At 37.6% G+C, this 19,074-nt stretch overlaps 1 protein-coding gene across 12 annotated transcripts in view; it reads right to left on the reverse strand.

Moving 5' to 3' along the window:
- Positions 1 to 19,074, reverse strand: part of OPHN1 (oligophrenin 1) — a 631,870-nt gene that overhangs the window by 97,973 nt on the left and 514,823 nt on the right. For 7 of the 12 annotated variants that reach the window (XR_002340743.1, XR_014835159.1, XR_014835161.1 and 4 more), the window contains one exon: positions 5,975 to 6,298. The exons of the other annotated variants lie outside the window; for them this stretch is intronic. Coding sequence is in view for 4 of the 7 variants with exons in the window: in XM_085007355.1 (XP_084863481.1) it covers positions 5,975 to 6,298 (324 nt within the window). In the remaining 3 variants the exon portion in view is untranslated. The remainder of the gene's footprint in view (positions 1 to 5,974; positions 6,299 to 19,074) is intronic. 12 annotated transcript variants of the gene reach the window in all.

Here is a 19,074-nt window from a genome sequence, read left to right on the forward strand (position 1 = left end):
CCTGTGCAGCACTTCTTGTGCGGGCCAAGCAGGATGGGGTGCTTCTGGCATGGTCTACAGGCGGCAGGGGCGAACCACTGCAGTTATCACTGACTCCAGAGGTGGGTGTGGACCGCCACCACTAGGGATCCCTGAACAGACAGCACTTGCAGCCCCAATCACCTCAGAGGGTAACACAGAGGAGGGCATTGTGACTGAACACCACCTGTTGCTGCTCTCACTCTCCTGGGAGCATACCTACCCTGCTACTACCACTGCCAGATACTCCAAAGAGTACCCACACACTTGATCACTGTCTCTTCACAGGATTCTGCAACTAGGAGCAGTCTGTGCAGCAACTCCTGTGTGGGCTAAGAAGGAGGGGGTGCTTCTGGCATGGTCTACAGGGGGCAGGGGCAAACCACTGTAGTTATCACTGACTCCAGAGGTGGGCATGGCCCACTACCACTAGGTGTCCCTGAAGAGGCAATACTTGTGGCCTGAATAACCTCAGAGGAGGGACTGCAATTAAACACTACCTGTTGTTGCTGTCACTTCCCCGGGAACTCACACACCCTGCTGCTGCCATTGTCAAATACTCTGGGCACCCTGTAAATCTGCCTAAGGCTCATTACCACTTCCAAGGGCCCTGCAACTAGGAGTAGCCTGTGCCATCTTCCTGCATGTCCTTGCTGGTGTTAAGAGCCTAGCAAATAAGCACTGACTACTAGCCCTACTCATTGCCTCTTTCTCCCTGCAAACACGCTCAGCACCCTGGAGATAACAGCCTTCTCACACCAAAGAAAGAGACAGAAAATATCCAAACTCCCAAACCAAAAATAAATAGTAACCCCCCACAAAATACAAAGGGTTGCTCTTGCATAGAAATAGCCCATCCAATACTAAAGTTTGGATTCCTTATACTCACAGAAAAAGAAAAACATAAGCAAGATAAAGAAGCTCAGGAACCTTTCCCAGTTAAAAGAACAGGATAATTTACATGAAGCAGCAAACAATGAAACAAACCTCTGAAGTCTGACAGACACTGAGTTCAAAAGGGAGATAATGAATATACTGAAGGAATTAAGGATGAATATCAAGGAATTAAAAGTGGATATGAACAATAATGCAGATTACTTTAGAAAGGAACTATATAATGTAAGGAGGAACATGAAAATATTAGAAATTCATTTGCAGAGACACAAACTGAGCTATAGGCACTGAAGAGAAGAATGAATAATGCAGAGGAACAGATCAGTGACTTGGACAATAGAATAGTGGAAATCACCCAATTAGGACTGCAGAAAGAAAACCAAATGAAAAAAACGAAAGCAATATAAGAGATCTACGGGATAATATAAAGTGGGCCAATCTATGCATACTAGGAATACAAGAAGGAGAAGAAAAAGAAAAGGGGATTGAAATTATATTTGGAGAAATTATGGCTGAAAACATTCCAAATCTAAAAGAAAATGATATCAAGATACAGGAAGCATAGAAGGCCCCAAACAAGTTCAACCCAAATTGGCCCACAACAAGATGTATTATAATAAAAATTGCAAAAGTCAATGATAAAGAGAGGATTCTAAAGGCAGAATTATCTAACAAACAAGATAGACTTTAAAACGAAGGCCATAAAGAAAGACAAAGAAGGACACTATTTAATAGTAAAAGGATCCATCCAAGAAGAGGATATTACAATCATCAACATATATGCCTCTAATATAGGAGCACCAAGATACATACAACAAATAATAACAGACATAAAAGGGGAAATTGATGGGAATAAAATAACGCTAGGAGAATTTAACACCCCACTCACAGCAATGGACTGAGATCCACTAGACAGAAAATCAAAAAGACAACAGAGATCCTAAATGACAGAATAAAAAGTTAGACTTCATTGACATTTTCAGGACATTGCATCCAAAAAATCAGACTATACATTCTTCTCAAGTGCACATGGAACATTCTCAAGGATAGATCACATACTGGGACACAAAGCTAACCTCAACCAGTTTAAGAGTATAGATATTATTTCAAGTATCTTCTCTGATCACAGTGGCATGAAGCTAGAAATCAACCACAGGAAAAGAAGAAAAAACTAACTACATGGAGACTGAACAATATGGTACTAAAAAAACCAATGGATCAAGGAAATCAAGAAGGAAATTTAAAAAATACCTCGAGATGAATGACAATGAAGACACAACCATTCAAAATCTATGGGATGCCACAAAAGCAGTGCTTAGAGGGAAATTCATAGTGATACAGGCCTTCCTTAAAACAGAAGAAAAATCTCAAATCAGAAACTTAACCCACCACCTAAATGAATTAGAAAAGGAAGAACAAGCAAAATTTAATGTCAGCAGAAGGAAAAAATCATAACGAACAGAGAGGAAAACAATAAAATATATATTCAATCTGTACAGTAGAAAAAATTAATAATGTATTGGAATAAAAAAATATGTATATAAAAATGATTCTAGAGCCTCAATGGAAAAAAACCACAATAGAAAAAAATCAATAAAACCAAAAGCTGGTTCTTTGAAAAGGGAAACAAAATTGACAAATCTCTAGACAGACTCACCAATACGCACAAAGAAAACACCCAAATAATAAAAATAAAAAATGAAAAAGGAGAAATCACAACAGATACTAGAGAAATACAAAAAACTGTAAGGGAATACTATGAAAAATTATATGCCAACAAATTTGACAACCATGAAGAAATGGACAACTTTCTAGAGACTTACAGCCTGTCAAAACTGAATCAAGAAGAAATAGATCAACTGAACAGACTGATCACTAGAAATGAAATTGAATATGTAATAAAAACATGCCCTACAAATAAAAGTACAGGGCCTTCTGGTTTCACAGGCAAATTCTCCCAAACATATAATGAGGAACTTATACCCATCATCCTTAAACATTTCCAAAAGGTCAAAGAAGAAGGAATACTCCCAAAGTCATTCTATGATGCCATCATCACCCTAATTCCAAAACCAGGCAAAGATACTACCAAAATAGAAAAGTATAGGCCAGTATCTTTGATGAGTATAGATGTAATAACTCTCAACATAATTTTAGTCAACTAAATCCAACAACATATAAAAAAGATCGTACACCACAACTGAGTGGGATTCATCCCAGGCTCACAAGGATGGTTCAACATATACAAACCAATCAACGTCATAAACCACATAACCAAAGAAAAGGCAAAAAACACGTGATCATCTCAATAGATGCAAAAAAAGCATTTGACAAGGTCCAACATCCATTCATGGTAAAAATGCTTGCCAAAGTGTGTATAGAGGGAACTTACATTAACATAATAAAAGCCATTTCTGACAAACCCACTGCAAATATAATACTCAATGGAGAAAAGCTGAAAACATTCCCACTAAAATCTGCAACAAGACAAGGATGCCCACTCTAACCACTTTCACCACTTTCATTCATCATAGTATTGGAAGTACTAGCCAGAGCAATCACACAAACAAAAGAAATAAAAGGTATCCAAATTGGAAGAGAAGCAGTAAAATTGTCACTGTATGCAGAGGACCTGATACTATGTATAGAAAACCCTAAGGACTCAACCCAGAAATGAACTGAACTGATCAACAAATTCAGCAAAGTAGCAGGATATAAGATTAACATTCAGAAGTTCAGAAATCAGTTGCATTTCTGTATACTAACAATGAAATATTAGAAAAGAAATACAAAAATACAATTCTTTGTAAAATTGCACACCAAAACATCAAATACCTGGGAATACACCTGACCAAGGAGGTGAAAGACTTTTATGCTGAGAATTATAAAATATTAGTCAAGGAAATTAAAAAGGTTTCAATGAAGTGGAAAGATATTCCATGTTCCTGGGATGGAAAAATTAATATTGTAAAAATGGCCACACCACCCAAAGCAATCTACAGATTCAATGCAATCCCTATCAAAATACCCACGACATTTTTCACAGAACTACAACAAACAATCCAAAAATGTATATGGAAACACAAAAGACCCAGAATTGCCAAAGCAATTCTGAGGAACAAAAACCAAGCAGGAGGCATAACTCTCCCAGACTTCAGGCACTTTTACAAAGCCACAGTCATCAAGACAGGGTGGTAGTAGTATGAAAACAGATATATAGACCAATGGAACAGAAGAGGGAACCCAGAAATAAACCCTGACGCCTATGGTCAGTTAATCTTTGACAAAGGAGGCAAGAATATAAAATGGGAAAAAGCAGTCTTTTCGGCAAATGGTGCTGGGAAAACTGGACAGCCACATGCAAATCAATGAAACTAGAACACACTCTCACACCACAAACAAAAGTATATTCAAACTGGCTTAAAGACTTAAACGCTAGACAAGACACAATTACATTCCTAGAAGAGAACATACGCAAAACATTCTCTGACATCAACCTTACAAATATTTTCTTAGGTCAGACTCCCAAGGCAATAGAAATCAAAGCAAAAATAAACCAATGGGACTTAATTAAACTGACAAGCTTTTGCACAGCAAAGGAAACCATTAAAAAATAACTAAAAGACAACTTACAGAATAGGAGAGGATAGTTTCAAAGGATGCAACTGACAAGGGCCTAATCTCTAAAATATACAAACAAATTATACAATTCAATAGGAAAAAGTGTACAACCCAATTGACAAATGGTCAAAAGATCTGAATAGACAGTTTCCCAAAGAAGATATCCAGATGGCCAACAAGCACATGAAAAAATTCTCAACATAACTCATTATTAGGTAAATGCAAATCAAAACTACTATGAGGTACCACCTCACACCAGTCAGAATGGTCATTTTTAATAAGTTCACAAATAACAAATGCTGAAATGGTATGGAGAAAAGGGAACCCTCCTACACTGTTGGTGCAATAAATTGGTATAACCACTACGGAAAACAGTGTGGAGGTACCTCAGAAAACTTAATATGGAACTACCATATGACTCAGCAATCCCACTCTTGGGCATATATCTGGACAAAACTTTCCTTGAAAAAGACATATGCACCCACATGTTCATTGCAGCACTCTTCACAATAGTCAAGACATGGAAACAACCTAAATGTCCATCGACAGATGAATGGATTAAGAAGATGTGGTATATATACACAATGGAATACTATTCAGCCATAAAAAAGAACAAAATAATGGCCATCTGCAGCCACATGGATGGAACTAGAGACTCTCATCCTGAGTGAAGTAAGTCAAAAAGAGAAAGACAAATACCGTATGATATCACTTTTATCTGGAATCTAACATACAGTACAAATGAACCTTTCCACAGAAAAGAAACTCATGGACATGGAGAATAGACTTGTGGTTGCCAAGGGGGAGGGGGAGGGAATGGGAGGGACTGGGAGCTTGGGGTAAATAGATGCAAACTATTTCCTTTGGAATGGATAAGCAGTGATATCCTGCTGTATAGCACTGGGAACTATATCTAGTCACTTATGGTGGAGCATGATAATTTGAGAAAAATAATGTACATGTGTATGTGTGACTGGGTCACCTTGCTGTATAGTAGAAAATTGACGGAACAGTGTAAACAAGCTATAATGGAAAAAAATAAAAACTATTAAATTTTAAAAAAGACAAAAAGTCCAAAAATATAAAAAAATAGCACAGGGAACTATATTCAATATTCTCCAAAAAAGCAATAACAGAAAAGAAAAAAAATAATATCATTATTATTAATTTATTCTACAAATAACAAGTGCTTCCTGTATCACTGTCAGGCATTGTTCTCGGTATTTTGGATATAGAAGTAAATAAACAGGTCAAAAATCCCTCATAAAGCTTGCATTCTAGTTATTATTATGAACGTCTTTTTGTTCTTGTCTACAATTCCAATATTAGTGGTAGTAAACTGGACGAGATTTCTACTAAAACATCTACAACTTCAGAAAGGTCTCAAGGTGCAAAGTAGTTGGGGTCCTTTCTCTTTCCCATGGGATCCCCAAGCACTTACCCTCCTTGTGGTGAGCCATGGCCCGAGGAGCAGGTCTCTTTATGTGGAAAGATGGGGCCTTAGTGGGCCCAGTGCCTGGAACAGGTCCATTGGTTGCCTTTGGTAAGGCCTTGGTCCCTCCATCCTGTAGCCTAGACACCAACTTCCCCACATCCACCTCGAGGCAGGACTCCAACTTGCCCTCTGAAACAGGTCTGCTTGGGGATTTCCTCCCAGAATCAGCTTCCCCACTTCTCTGCATAGGTATTTTGGGGTATTGAAGTGGCTTGGGCAGTTCTATACTACTGATGATGGTACCATTGGGTGTTCTATGTTGGATTTCATCTAGGAAAAGTTGGTGCAAAGAGGAAAGATTAATAATAACCTTTATCACCATTACATTTTTACACATGCATACTTAATATTGCAAAATTACACACATTTTCAAAGGAGTTATTGTCATGAAACAAATCCATGTATCACACAAAATCAGTCTCTGCTTATGCCAGTTCACAAGGAGTCACAGGTTTCATAAAACAGGGAATTCAAGAACTTAGTATTATTTTCATGACCAAAATTTAGTAAAACCACAATATGCCAAGATGCTTCATTTAAAGGGATATGTTAAAAAATAACTTAATCCAATCATTTGTCAATGGACATTTAGGTTGTTTACATATACACAATGGAATACTACTCAGCCATGAAAAAGAACAAAATAATTCCATTTGCAGCAACATGGATGGAACTGGAGACTCTCTTACTAAGTGAAGTAAGTCAGAAAGAGAAAGACAAGTACCGTAGGATATCACTTATATCTGGAATCTAATACATGGCACTAATGGACCTATCTACAGAAAAGTAACAAACTCATGGACTTGGAGAACAGATTTGTGGTTTCCAAGGGGGAGGGGAGGGAGTGTGATGGACAGGTAATTTGATATTTGTAGATGCATGCTATTGCATTTGGAGGTGATAAGCTCAGAGTCGCTTGTAATGGAAAATGATGGAGGATAATGTGCAAAAAGAACTGGTCACTGTGTTGTACAGCAGAAATTGTCAGAACATTGTAAATCAATTATAATTAAAAATTAATATATATATGTATATATATGCAGCTCTATGTTCATTACAGCATTATTTATAATAGCCAAAATGTGGAAGAAACCTAAGTGTCCATCAGTGGATGAATGGACAAATATGTGGTATACACAAAACAATAGTACTCAGTCATACAAAGATGAAATCTTTCTATTTGTGACAACATAGATGAACTTTGAGAGCACTATGTTAAGTGAAATAAGTCAGATGGAGAAAAACCATTGCCATATCATTTCACTCGTGTGGAAACAAATGGACAAAACAAAAAATGAACAAAGAACCAAAATAAATGAACAAAGCAAACCAAACAAAACGAAAATAAAATATGGAGGGGAAGAAGAGGGAGAAATGGGTAAAGGGGGTCAACTCTATGGTGACAAACAGAAACTAAATTTTTGGTGGTGAGCCTGCTATAGTTATACAGAAATAGAAATATAAGGTTGTACACACAAAATGTAAATGTTATAAGCCATTATTACTTCAAAAATAAAAAAATAAATGAAAATAGCAACAATAATTACATTAATAAATAATATAGATTCAAAATGATACATGCACCCCAATGTTCATAGTAGCATTATTTACAATAGCCAAGACATGAAAGCAACTTAAATGTCCATAAACATATGGAAGCATGAAGAAGATATTTCACATATATACAATGGAATAATACTCAACCATAAAAAGAATAAAATAATGCCATTGGCAACAACATGGATGGACCTAGAGATTATTACACAATGTGAAGTATGTCAGAAAGAGAAAGACAAATATCCTACTATATAACCTATATGTTGAATCTAAAAGAAATGTTACAAATTAACTTATTTACAAAACAGTAACAGGCTCACAAACATAGAGAATAGACTTGTGGTTGCCAAGGGGGGTGGGGGAGGGGTGAAATGGGAGTGTGGAGTTAGCATATGCAAACTATTATACATAGAATAGATAACTAACAATGTCTTACTATAGCCAATATACTGATATATGGCACAAATGAATTTTTTCCTCAGAAAAGAAAATCATGGGCATGGAGAACAGACTTGTGGTTGCTGAAGGGGAGGGGGAGGGAGTGGCAGTGACTGGGAATTTGGGGTTAATAGATGCAAACTATTGCCTTTGGAATGGATAAGCAATGAGATCCTGCTGTATAGTACTGGGAACTATATCTAGTCACTTAAGATGGAGCATGATAATGTGAGAAAAAAGAATGTATACATGTATATGTGACTGGGTCACCTTGCTGTACAGTAGAAATTTGACAGAATACTCTAAACCAGCTATAATGGAAAAAATAAAAATCATTATTAAAAAAAGGAACTTAAAAGCCCTCAATCAATTATACATTCTATTACTTTAAATAAAGATATCAGTTAATCCTTAACTATTTCTATTGGTTTCAAAAGTAATTTGTAAAGATCTATCAAATTGCAAGTTAATATACTTAAAAGAATTTAACTTCTTTCTCCATATTCATAAAGACATCCTCAACTAGCCACTTTATGGCCTTTTCCTAGCTTTTGTGGTCTACAATTTCCTGTGACAATAGTATATGCTTTTCAGGTGCTCTGTGTCTTAATTAAAACTTTGAGACTCTAATGAAAGCCAGGGATAATCTCCATATAAAAAAGTTAACCTACACATATACACACACAATTCTGAAAACTCTAATAAGAGATTCATGGAGCCCCCTGAAACTGTTAATGAACCCTTGATTGAGAACTCCTGCTCTACAGAAATTGTCACCTTCCTTGGTAACACAAAACCTAGATCAGAGTGTAGTAGTTAAGAACATAGGTTCTGGTCAGCCAATGAGACCTGAGAGACATGTCAACCAATTGTAACACATGAGTCTTATTTGGATCCTGATTGAAAAAAAGGAAAACTCAACTATTTAAAAATAGGAGAAATTTAAACACTGACTAGATAGTTAATGATCTTAATGAATTACTGCTTTGTTTTCTTTTACATATGATGATGTTATTGAAAATTTGATTTAAAAAAGAGTCCTTATCTTTTACAAATAGATCTGGAAATATTCATGGAAGAAATGACATGATGTCTGAATTAGGAAAATGGGCAGGGATATAAATGAAACAAGATTGGGCATGTGGTCATAAATGTTGGTGATAGACATATGGAGAGTATGTTACACTGTTTGTTTTAAACTTCTGTTTATATTTGAAACTCTCCACAACAAAATTTTAAAAGAACTCCAGGTTATAGAGCCAGGTATCCAGGTCTGAATCTCAGTTCTGCTAGTTACCAACTGTGGAACCTGGGTCAAGTTCATAATCTCAGTATACTGCAAATATTCTCCTCAGTAAAAGAGGAATGATAATAGTAAGTACCTACCTCATGAAGCTGTGGTGAGGATTACATGAGATGGTATATTTATTTCAGTGCCTAGTGTATAATAAACATTCAATAGCTGTTAGTTATTATTTATATTATTATATTTAAGTGGGTAGTGAGATATGAGTTTCCATGTGGGAAGAAAGGGCTAAGTCTTGCTGCAAAGAATTTTTCCCCCAAGACTTTTCTTCCTCTTGGGAACCTGCCATAAATCATTGTAGCCACCACCAAAGCCATGAGGAGTTCCTCTCTAGTTCCTCTATAGTTCCCATAATCCCATACCCTTATCTGCTCCCATATAAAAGCAGATATATGACACTGCTTTTATTAACCCTAGCACAACTGCTCTCAGACTAGATCAGTAAGATAAAAAATTACCAAACACTCACAAATAATAGTAGGGACATAAGCTCAAAAATGCCAAGTAATTAGATCACATGCTTCCAGAACATGTCTTGTGGCAGAGGCTGCCTTTAAACCTTCTAGCAATTAGGACTAAACCTCAAGCACATTTACTTTCTCAAAAGAATGAAGTAAACAGTGACATAAATTCATTCTCCCACATGCTTTTGGCCCAACATCTCGGTTACATATTTTTATCTGAATACTTTCTTCTTCTGGTGGAGAGATCCTAGGAAATTCCATCCCTGCTCTCCTTTAGGGGAAACAACAGGGGTTGGTCATGTCTTACAGGCCATAATGGTATCATCATTATTTCAAACCTTATAAGAGGTCCAATACCATAAAAAGGAGCCACATACATAGTCTCAGAAAAGCCACTACCTTTCACATTGGAAAGGATCTTTTCCTGGCTTGGAGAAATAGGGGGTATAATGCTAGCAGTAATGGGGACTTTGGAAAGGCCTTTCTGACAGGAAAACCATTTCTAGGTTCTAGAATGTGCTAAATAAGAATGATAAAATAATAATGATAATGATCATGACAATGATACTAATGATAACAGATACCATTATTTGAATATTTTCTTTGTGCTAGAGCCTGTTCTAGGCGCTTTAGCTGGATTATCTCATGTAATCTTCAAATTACTGTATAAAGTTTTAAACTGTTATTAGTCCCATTTTTACACATAAGAAGTCTAAGGCACTGAGAGGCTTAATGTCATAAAACTAATACGGCAGAGCCAATTTTCAGAGTTGAAGTCTGTTTCCAGGGTCCGTACTCTTTCTGAAGAGATAGTTCATGGCTCCTGTCAGGTAATAAGAATTCAGTATCATCCCCTTTCCCTAAGTATCCATCTATTTCCACAGGAAAAACACATAAGCCAGATTCAGAAACTGCAGAAAACTAGTAGTGAATCAGGATCAGATAGGTAGGCCTCATAAGAGACAGGCCGCCAATCAGGGGCATCTCTACTATGTGTGGGTAAGTGATAAGGAAGAGTTTTGAGAGGCTGAAGCAGGAGAAAGAGATCAGTTATGGTAATACCAGTAGAATCAGGCAAACAAGTGCTATGAGGAGGACAGTGCTAATTCTGCCTGGTGATACTGGAGAAAATTTTGTAAAAGAGGTAACATTTGAAGGAATGGGATTGAAGGATTGCAATAGATGGAAAAAAAGGGGAAAGGGAATTTCAAAGAGAAACCAACCTGGAAGAGTGAAAGATCATGATTTGTCTAAGAAAATGTAAAAGAAAAAGTTTAGTGTCATTTGAACATAGGATCCAAATTTAGATGAAAAATACGAGAAGTTGGAGAGGATGTTGTTAATTGGGCTGGGGCTATATAATGAAAACCAATGAATGTCATGTTCAAGAATATGAACTTTATCACTGGGCTGCAGAGAATCATGACTTTTTTGGCAGGGAAGTAGCATTATCAAATGTGTTTTTAGAATATCCTTTTGGGCTCATTATGACGAGTAGACCAAACCAGAGAGACCGGAGGCAGGGAGACCAGATGGGGCTGCTGATGAGAAGGATCAAAACTAGAGCAGCAGCAAATATAGAGACAGATTCAAGAGATATTACAGGAGGCGAATCAGGGCTTAGATAGGGATGTGTGAAAGAGTCCACGATGATGGTGAAGGACTCACTGTAATACTATATACAAAGGGAATAACAAGTTTTGGGGTAAGGTAGTGAAATGCTATTGGTAAAGAAGAGTGGTGAGTAGAGGGATTTGTTCCTTCTCAGAACAATGCTCAGACAAGTTATAGGAAGTACAATAATACAGGAGATAAATGAACTCTGGGATAAGATGGATGAAAGTTGCTGCTCTGTCATTTAGAAGCTGTGTGAATTGGGCAAATCACTTACCCTCTCTAAGCCTTCAGTGCTTTCACTATGAGAAATGCTGAAGATCAAATATGGATTTATACCCATCTGGTATGGCTAGAATTATAAAGATAAGATATAGAAACACGATGGCCAACAAGCATATGAAAAAAATGCTCAGCATCACTGATTATTAGAGAAATGCAAATCAAAACTACCATGAGATACTACCTCACACCAGTCAGAATAGCCATCATTAATAAGTCAACAAATAACAAATGCTGGAGAGGGTGTGGAGAAAAGAGAACCCTCTTACACTGTTGATGTGAAGGTAAATTGGTACAACCACTATGGAAAACAGTGTGGAGGTACCTCAGAAAACAATACGTGGAACTACCATATGACCCAGCAATCCCACTCAGGCATATATCTGGACAAAACTTTCCTTGAAATAGACACATGCACCCATATGTTCATTGTAGCACTATTCACAATAGCCAAGACAACCTAAATGTCCATTGACAGATGAATGGATTAAGAAGATGTGGTATATATACACAATGGAATACTACTCAGCCATAAAAAAGAACAAAATAATGCCATTTGCAACAACATGGATGAAACTAGAGACTCTCATACTAAGTGAAGTAAGTCAGAAAGAGAAAGACAAATACCATGTGATATCACTTATATCTGGAATCTAATATATGGCACAAATGAATCTTTCCACAGAGAAGGAACTCACGGACTTGAAGAACAAACTTGTGGTTGCCAAGACGGAGAGGGAGGGTTTGGGATGGACTGGGAATTTGGGGTTAATAGATGCAAACTATTGCCTTTGGAATGAATAAGCAATGAGATCCTGCTGCATACCACTTAACTATATCTAGTCACTTATGATGGAGCATGATGGGGACAATGTGAGAAAAAGAATATATATAGAGGAGGCAAGATGGAGGAAGGGTAGGGGGACATGCTCGCTCGCTCCCACAAACACAACAAAAAAAAAAGCCCATATCTACAGGTTAAACAACTCACACAGAACAGCAATTAATCACTGGCAGAAGAACCTAGACTCCAGTAATAGCAAGAATCTCGTGACATAGCTGGGTAAAACAAGAGAAAAGAGGAGAGTGAGAGAAGAGGAATTGGGGCTGGACAGGCACTCCCGAAAGGAACTGTGGAGGAGAAAGGGATCCCACACCCTGGAAAGTCACCTACTCAATGGAAAGATCAACCGAATTGGAGGGATCTCCAGATGCAGAGAAGAGCATAGCAGTATGTCTGAGATCTGAAGAGCAGAGTGAGAACAGAACAGATCATCTGAACTACTGGCACAGTCAACAAAAACCAAGATGCTCAGGTGGGGGCTGGGCACTGAGACCTCAGCTATGGAGGTTAGTCCCCGGGAACAGACTGGGGTGGGCTGTGCGGAGACTGCTAGGGAAACTAGGAAGCAGTTGGTCAGGTTGGTGGGGCAGAGACTACCTGGAAGTCTAGAAAGAGGAGTGTCACAGGTGGAGGGAGCAATACGCTAAGGGCTGGGGAGTGGAAAGCCACATCAAAGGTAACCTGGGAGAAGAGCTGGATCAGCAGGAGAGACAAGGCGCCAGTGTTGGGGAGGGGAGAGGAGGGGAGACCGACCAACAATGCCAGCTCTCAGGAAACATTCCACAGCAGGTCCAAGGAAAACACTGCCTGGCCACCAAGAAAAAGAAAACAACAAGCAAGATGAAGAGGCTGAGAAACCACCCCCAGTTAAACCAAAAGGAGAATTCACCTAAAGCAGTCAACAATGAAACAGATCTCTGCAGTCTGACAGACTTGGAGTTCAAAAGAGAAATAGTGAAAATACTGAAGGAATTAAGAGAAGATATGAACAGTATTGCAGACACCCTCAGAAAGGAACTAGAAAATATAAGGAGGAGCCAAGAAAAACTAGAAAATTCATTTGCAGAGATGCAAACTGAACCAAGGGCAGTAAAAACCAGAATGAATAATGCAGAAGAACGAATCAGTGATATGGAAGATAGAATAATGGAAATCACCCAATCAGGTCAGCAGACAGAAAACCAAATCAAAAAACAGGAAAGCAATATAAGAGACCTATGGGATAATATAAAGTGGGCCAATCTATGCATAATAGGAATTCCAGAAGGAGTAGAAAAAGATAAAGGGAATGGAAAATATATTTGAAGAAATTATCGCTGGAAACGTCCCAAATCTAACGGATACTGAATTCAAGTTACAAGAAGCACAGAGGGCCCCAAAGAACTTGAACCCAAATAGACCCACACCAAGACACATCATAATAAAAATAGCAAAAGTTAGTGATAAAGAGAGGATCCTAAAGGCAGCAAGAGAAAAGCAGAATGTTACCTATGAATGAACCCCCATAAGGTTATCAGCTGGTTTCTCTACAGAAACTCTACAGGCCAGGAGCGAATGGCAAGAGATATTTGAAGTGCTAAAGGGAAAAAATATGCAACCTAGAATACTCTATCCAGCAAGAATATCATTTAAAATAGAAGGGGAAATAAAATTTTTTTTCCAACAAACAAAAGCTAAAAGAATACAGCAATACAAAACCCATTCTAAAAGACATATTGAAAGGGATTCTCTAAACCAGAAAGAAAGGAAGGAAAGAAAGGGAGGAAAAAGAAGAAAAAAGAGGAAGAACTAGGATTGAGGAAACCACAATCAGAGAGCAGTCACTCAAATAAGCCAGCATACAGATTTAATCATGAACATGCTTCAAACAAAATAAAATTGAAAAGAAAAAAAATAGTCATAAAAATCATAAAATGTGGGCAAGGGAAGTAAGGAAATAAACAGGTCCTTTTTAAAAAATTTTGTTTGTTTTCTTAATTTTAGTATAGTAATGAAGTGTGTGAACCTACAGGACCATCAGTCTACAACACACAATTATAGGAAGGGGTTAGCAGACTTAAAAAAACAGGGCAACCACAAGCCAAAACCAAATATTGCATTCACAAAAAATGAAAAAAAAAAAAAAAAACACTCAAGCAGGAAATAACCAGAGACCATCTGACCAAAAAAAGAAAGGAAGAATGGAGAACCATAGAATCAACTGGAACATGAGGTTCAAAATGGCAATAAATAATCATCTATCAATTATCACCTTAAATGTCAATGGCCTGAATGCTCCGATCAAAAGACACAGAGTGGCTGAGTGGATAAAAAAGCAAAAACCTTCAATATGTTGCCTACAAGAAACTCACCTTAGGACAAAGGACACATATAGATTGAACGTGAAGGGGTGGGAAAAAATATTTCATGCCAATAGACATGACAGGAAAGCAGTAATTGCAACACTCATATCAGACAAACTATACTTTAAAACAAAAGACATAAAGAAAGACAAAGAAGGACACTACTTAATGATTAAGGGATCCATCCAAGGAGAGGATGTTACTATCGTCAACATACATGCCCAAAATACAGGAGCACCCAGATACATACAACAAATATTAACAGACATAAAGGGAGAAATTGATGGGAATACAATCATAGTAGGAGACCTTAATAACCCACTCACACAAATGGACAGATCCTCTAGACAGAAAACCAATAAAGCAACAGAGATCCTAAAGGAAACAATAGAAAAATTAGATGTAATTGACATCTTCAGGACACTACATCCAAAAAATTCAGAATACACATGGAACATTTTCAAGGGTGATCACATTCTGTGGTACAAAGCTAACCTCAACAAATTTAGGAACACAGAAATTATTTCAAGTATCTTCTCTGACCACAGTGGCATGAAACTAGAAATCAAACACAGGAAAAGAAATGAGAAAAAAACCTACTACATGAAGGCTAAACAACATGCTACTAAAAAATCAATAGGTCAATGAGGAAATCAAGAAGGAAATTAAAAAATACCTTGAGGGAAACGATAATGAAGACACAACCTCTCAAAATTTATGGGATGCTGCAAAAGCAGTGGTCACAGGGAAATTTATAGCGATACAGGCCTTTCTTAAAAAAGAAGAGAGATCTCAAATTGACAACTTAACCCTGCACCTAAACAAATTAGAAAAAGGAGAACAGGAGTTCCCATCATGGCTCAGTGGTTAACAAATATGACTAAGAACTATGAGGTTGCGGGTTCTATCCCTGGCCTTGCTCAGTGCGTTAAGGATCTGGCGTTGCCGTGAGCTGTGGTGGAGGTTGCAGACGCAGCTTGGATCACGTGTTGCTGTGGCTCTGGTGTAGGCTGGTGGCTATGGCTCCGATTAGACCCTAGCCTGGGAATATCCATATGCCCCAGGAGCAGCCCTAGAAAAGGCAAAAAGACAAAACAAAAACAATAACAAAACAAAAAAAAACCTAAAGTCAGCAAAAGGAACAAAATTATAAAGATCAAAGAGGACATCAATAAAATAGAGATTCAAAAAAACGATAGACAAAATCAATCAAACCAAGAGCCGGTTCTTTGAAAAGGTAAACAAAATTGACAAACCCCTGGCCAGACTCACTAAAAAGAGGAGAGAAAGAACCCAAATAACCAAAATTAGAAATGAAAAAGGAGAAATCACAATGGATATTGCAGAAATAAAAAAAAAACATAAGAGAATACTATGAACAACTATATGCCACCAAGTTTGACAATCTGGAAGAAATGGACAATTTTCTAGAATCTTACAGCCTGCCAAAACTGAGTCAAGAAGAAACAGACCAACTGAACACACCAATCACTAGAAATGAAATTGAAGAGGTCATATAAACACTCCCTACAAATAAAAGTCCAGGACCAGATGGCTTCACAGGTGAATGCTACCAAACATATAAAGAGGAACTGGTGCCCATCCTCTGTAAACTCCTCCAAAAGGTTGAAGAAGAAGGAATACTCCCAAAGACATTCTATGATGCCACCATCACCCTCATTCCAAAACCAGACAGAGATACCACCAAAAAAGAAAAATATCGCCCAATATCATTGATGAACATAGATGCAAAAATTCTCAACAAAATCTTAGCCAACCGAATCCAACAACATATCAAAAAGATCATACACCATGACCAGATAGGGTTCATCCCAGGTTCACAAGGATGGTTCAACATACACAAGTCAACATCATACACCACATTAACAAAAGACAAGTCAAAAATCATATGATCATCTCAATAGATGCAGAAAAAGCATTTGACAAAGTCCAACATCCATTCATGATAAAAAAAACTCTCACCAAAGTGGGTATAGAGGGAACATTCCTGAATATAATCAAAGCCATTTATGATAAACCCACAGCAAATATAATCCTCAATGGGGAAAAACTGAAAGCCTTCTCACTCAAATCTGGAACAAGACAGGGATGCCCACTCTCACCACTGCTCTTCAACATAGTTTTGGAAGTCCTAGCCACAGCAATTAGACAAACAAAAGAAATCAAAGGCATCCATATAGGAAGAGAAGAGATCAAACTGTCACTGTATGCAGATGACATGATAGTATACATAGAAAACCCTAAGGACACAACCCCAAAACTCCTTGAACTGATTTATCAGCAAAGTAGCAGGATATAAGATTAACATTCAGAAATCAGTCGCATTTCTGTATAGCAACAATGAAATATTACAAAAGGAATACAAAATGACTACATACCTTTTAAAATTGCACCACACAAAATCAAATACCTCGGAATACACCTGACCAAAGAGGTAAAGGACCTATATGCCGAGAACTATAAAACTTTAATCAAAGAAATCAAAGAAGATGTAAAGAAATGGAAAGATATTCCATGTTCCTGGATTTTGAAAATCAATATTGTAAAAATGGCCATGCTACCCAAAGCAATCTACAGATTCAATGCAATCCCTATCAAATGACCCAGGACATTTTTCACAGAACTAGAACAAACAATCCAAACATTTATATGGAACCACAAAAGACCCTGAATCGCCAAAGCAATCCTGAGAAACAAAAACCAAGCAGGGGGCATATCTCTCCCAGACTTCAAGAAACATTACAAAGCCACAGTCATCAAAAGAGTGTGGTATTGGTATCAAAACAGACAGACAAACCAATGGAACTGAATAGAGAACTCGGAAATAAACCCTGACACCTATGGTCAATTAATCTTTGACAAGGGAGGCAAGAACATAAAATGGGAAAAAGAAAGTCTATTCAGCAAGCATTGCTGGGAAACCTGGACAGCTGCATGCAAAGCAATGAAATTAGAACACACCCTCACACCCTGCACAAAAATAAACTCAAAATGGCTGAAAGACTTAAATATAAGACAGGACACCATCAAACTCCCAGGAGAGAACATAGGCAAAACACTCTGACATTAACATCATGAATATTTTCTTAGGTCAGTCTCCCAACGCATCAGAAATAAGAGCAAAAATAAACCCATGGGACCTAATCAAACTGACAAGCTTTTGCACAGCAAAGGAAACCAAAAAGAAAACAAAAAGACAACTTTCAGAATGGGAGGAAATAGTTTCAAATGATGCAACCGACAAGGGCTTAATCTCTAGGATATACAAGCAACTTATACAACTCAATAGCAAAAAAGCCAATCAATCAATGGAAAAATGGGCAAAAGACCTGAATAGACTATTCTCCAAAGAAGATATACAGATGGCCAACAAGCACATGAAAAAAAAGCTCAACATCGCTGATTATAAGAGAAATGCAAATCAAAATTACCATGAGATACCACCTCACACCTGTCAAAATGGCCATCATTAAGAAGTCCACAATTAACAAATGGTGGAGGGGCTGTGGAGAAAAGGGAACCCTCCTGCACTGTTGGTGGGAATGTAAACTGGTACAGCCACTATGGAGAACAGTTTGGAGATACCTTAGAAATCTATACATAGAACTTCCATATGACCCCACAATCCCACTCTTGGGCATATATCCAGACAAAACTCTACTTAAAAGAGACACATGCACCTTCATGTTCATTGCAGCACTATTCACAATAGCCAGGACATGGAAACTACCCAAATGTCCATCAACAGATGATTGGATTAGGAAGAGGTGGTATATATACACAATAGAATACTACTTGGCCATAGAAAGAATGACATAATGCCACTTGCAGCAACATGGATGGAACTAGAGACTCTCATACTGAGTGAAATGAGTCAGAAAGACAAAGACAAATACCATATGATATCACTTATACCTGGAATATAATATCCAGCACAAATGAACCATTCCACAGAAAAGAAAATCATGGACTTTAAAACAGACTTGTGGCTGCCTGATGGGAGGGGGAGGGAGTGGGAGGGATCGGGAGCTTGGGTTTATCAGACACAACTTAGAATAGATTTACAAGGAGATTCTGCTGAGTAGCATTGAGAACTATGTCTAGATACTTATATTGCAACAGAAGAAATGGTTGGGGAAAAAATGTATACATGTAAGAGTAACTTGGTCCCCATGGTA

The sequence above is a fragment of the Sus scrofa genome, chromosome X (genome assembly GCF_054392235.1).
Source record: "Sus scrofa isolate SSC_HxYL_T2T_F1_AM1 chromosome X, Sscrofa_HxYL_maternal_Yorkshire_Landrace_v2.0, whole genome shotgun sequence".
In the NCBI taxonomy this organism is placed as follows: Eukaryota; Metazoa; Chordata; class Mammalia; order Artiodactyla; family Suidae; genus Sus; species Sus scrofa.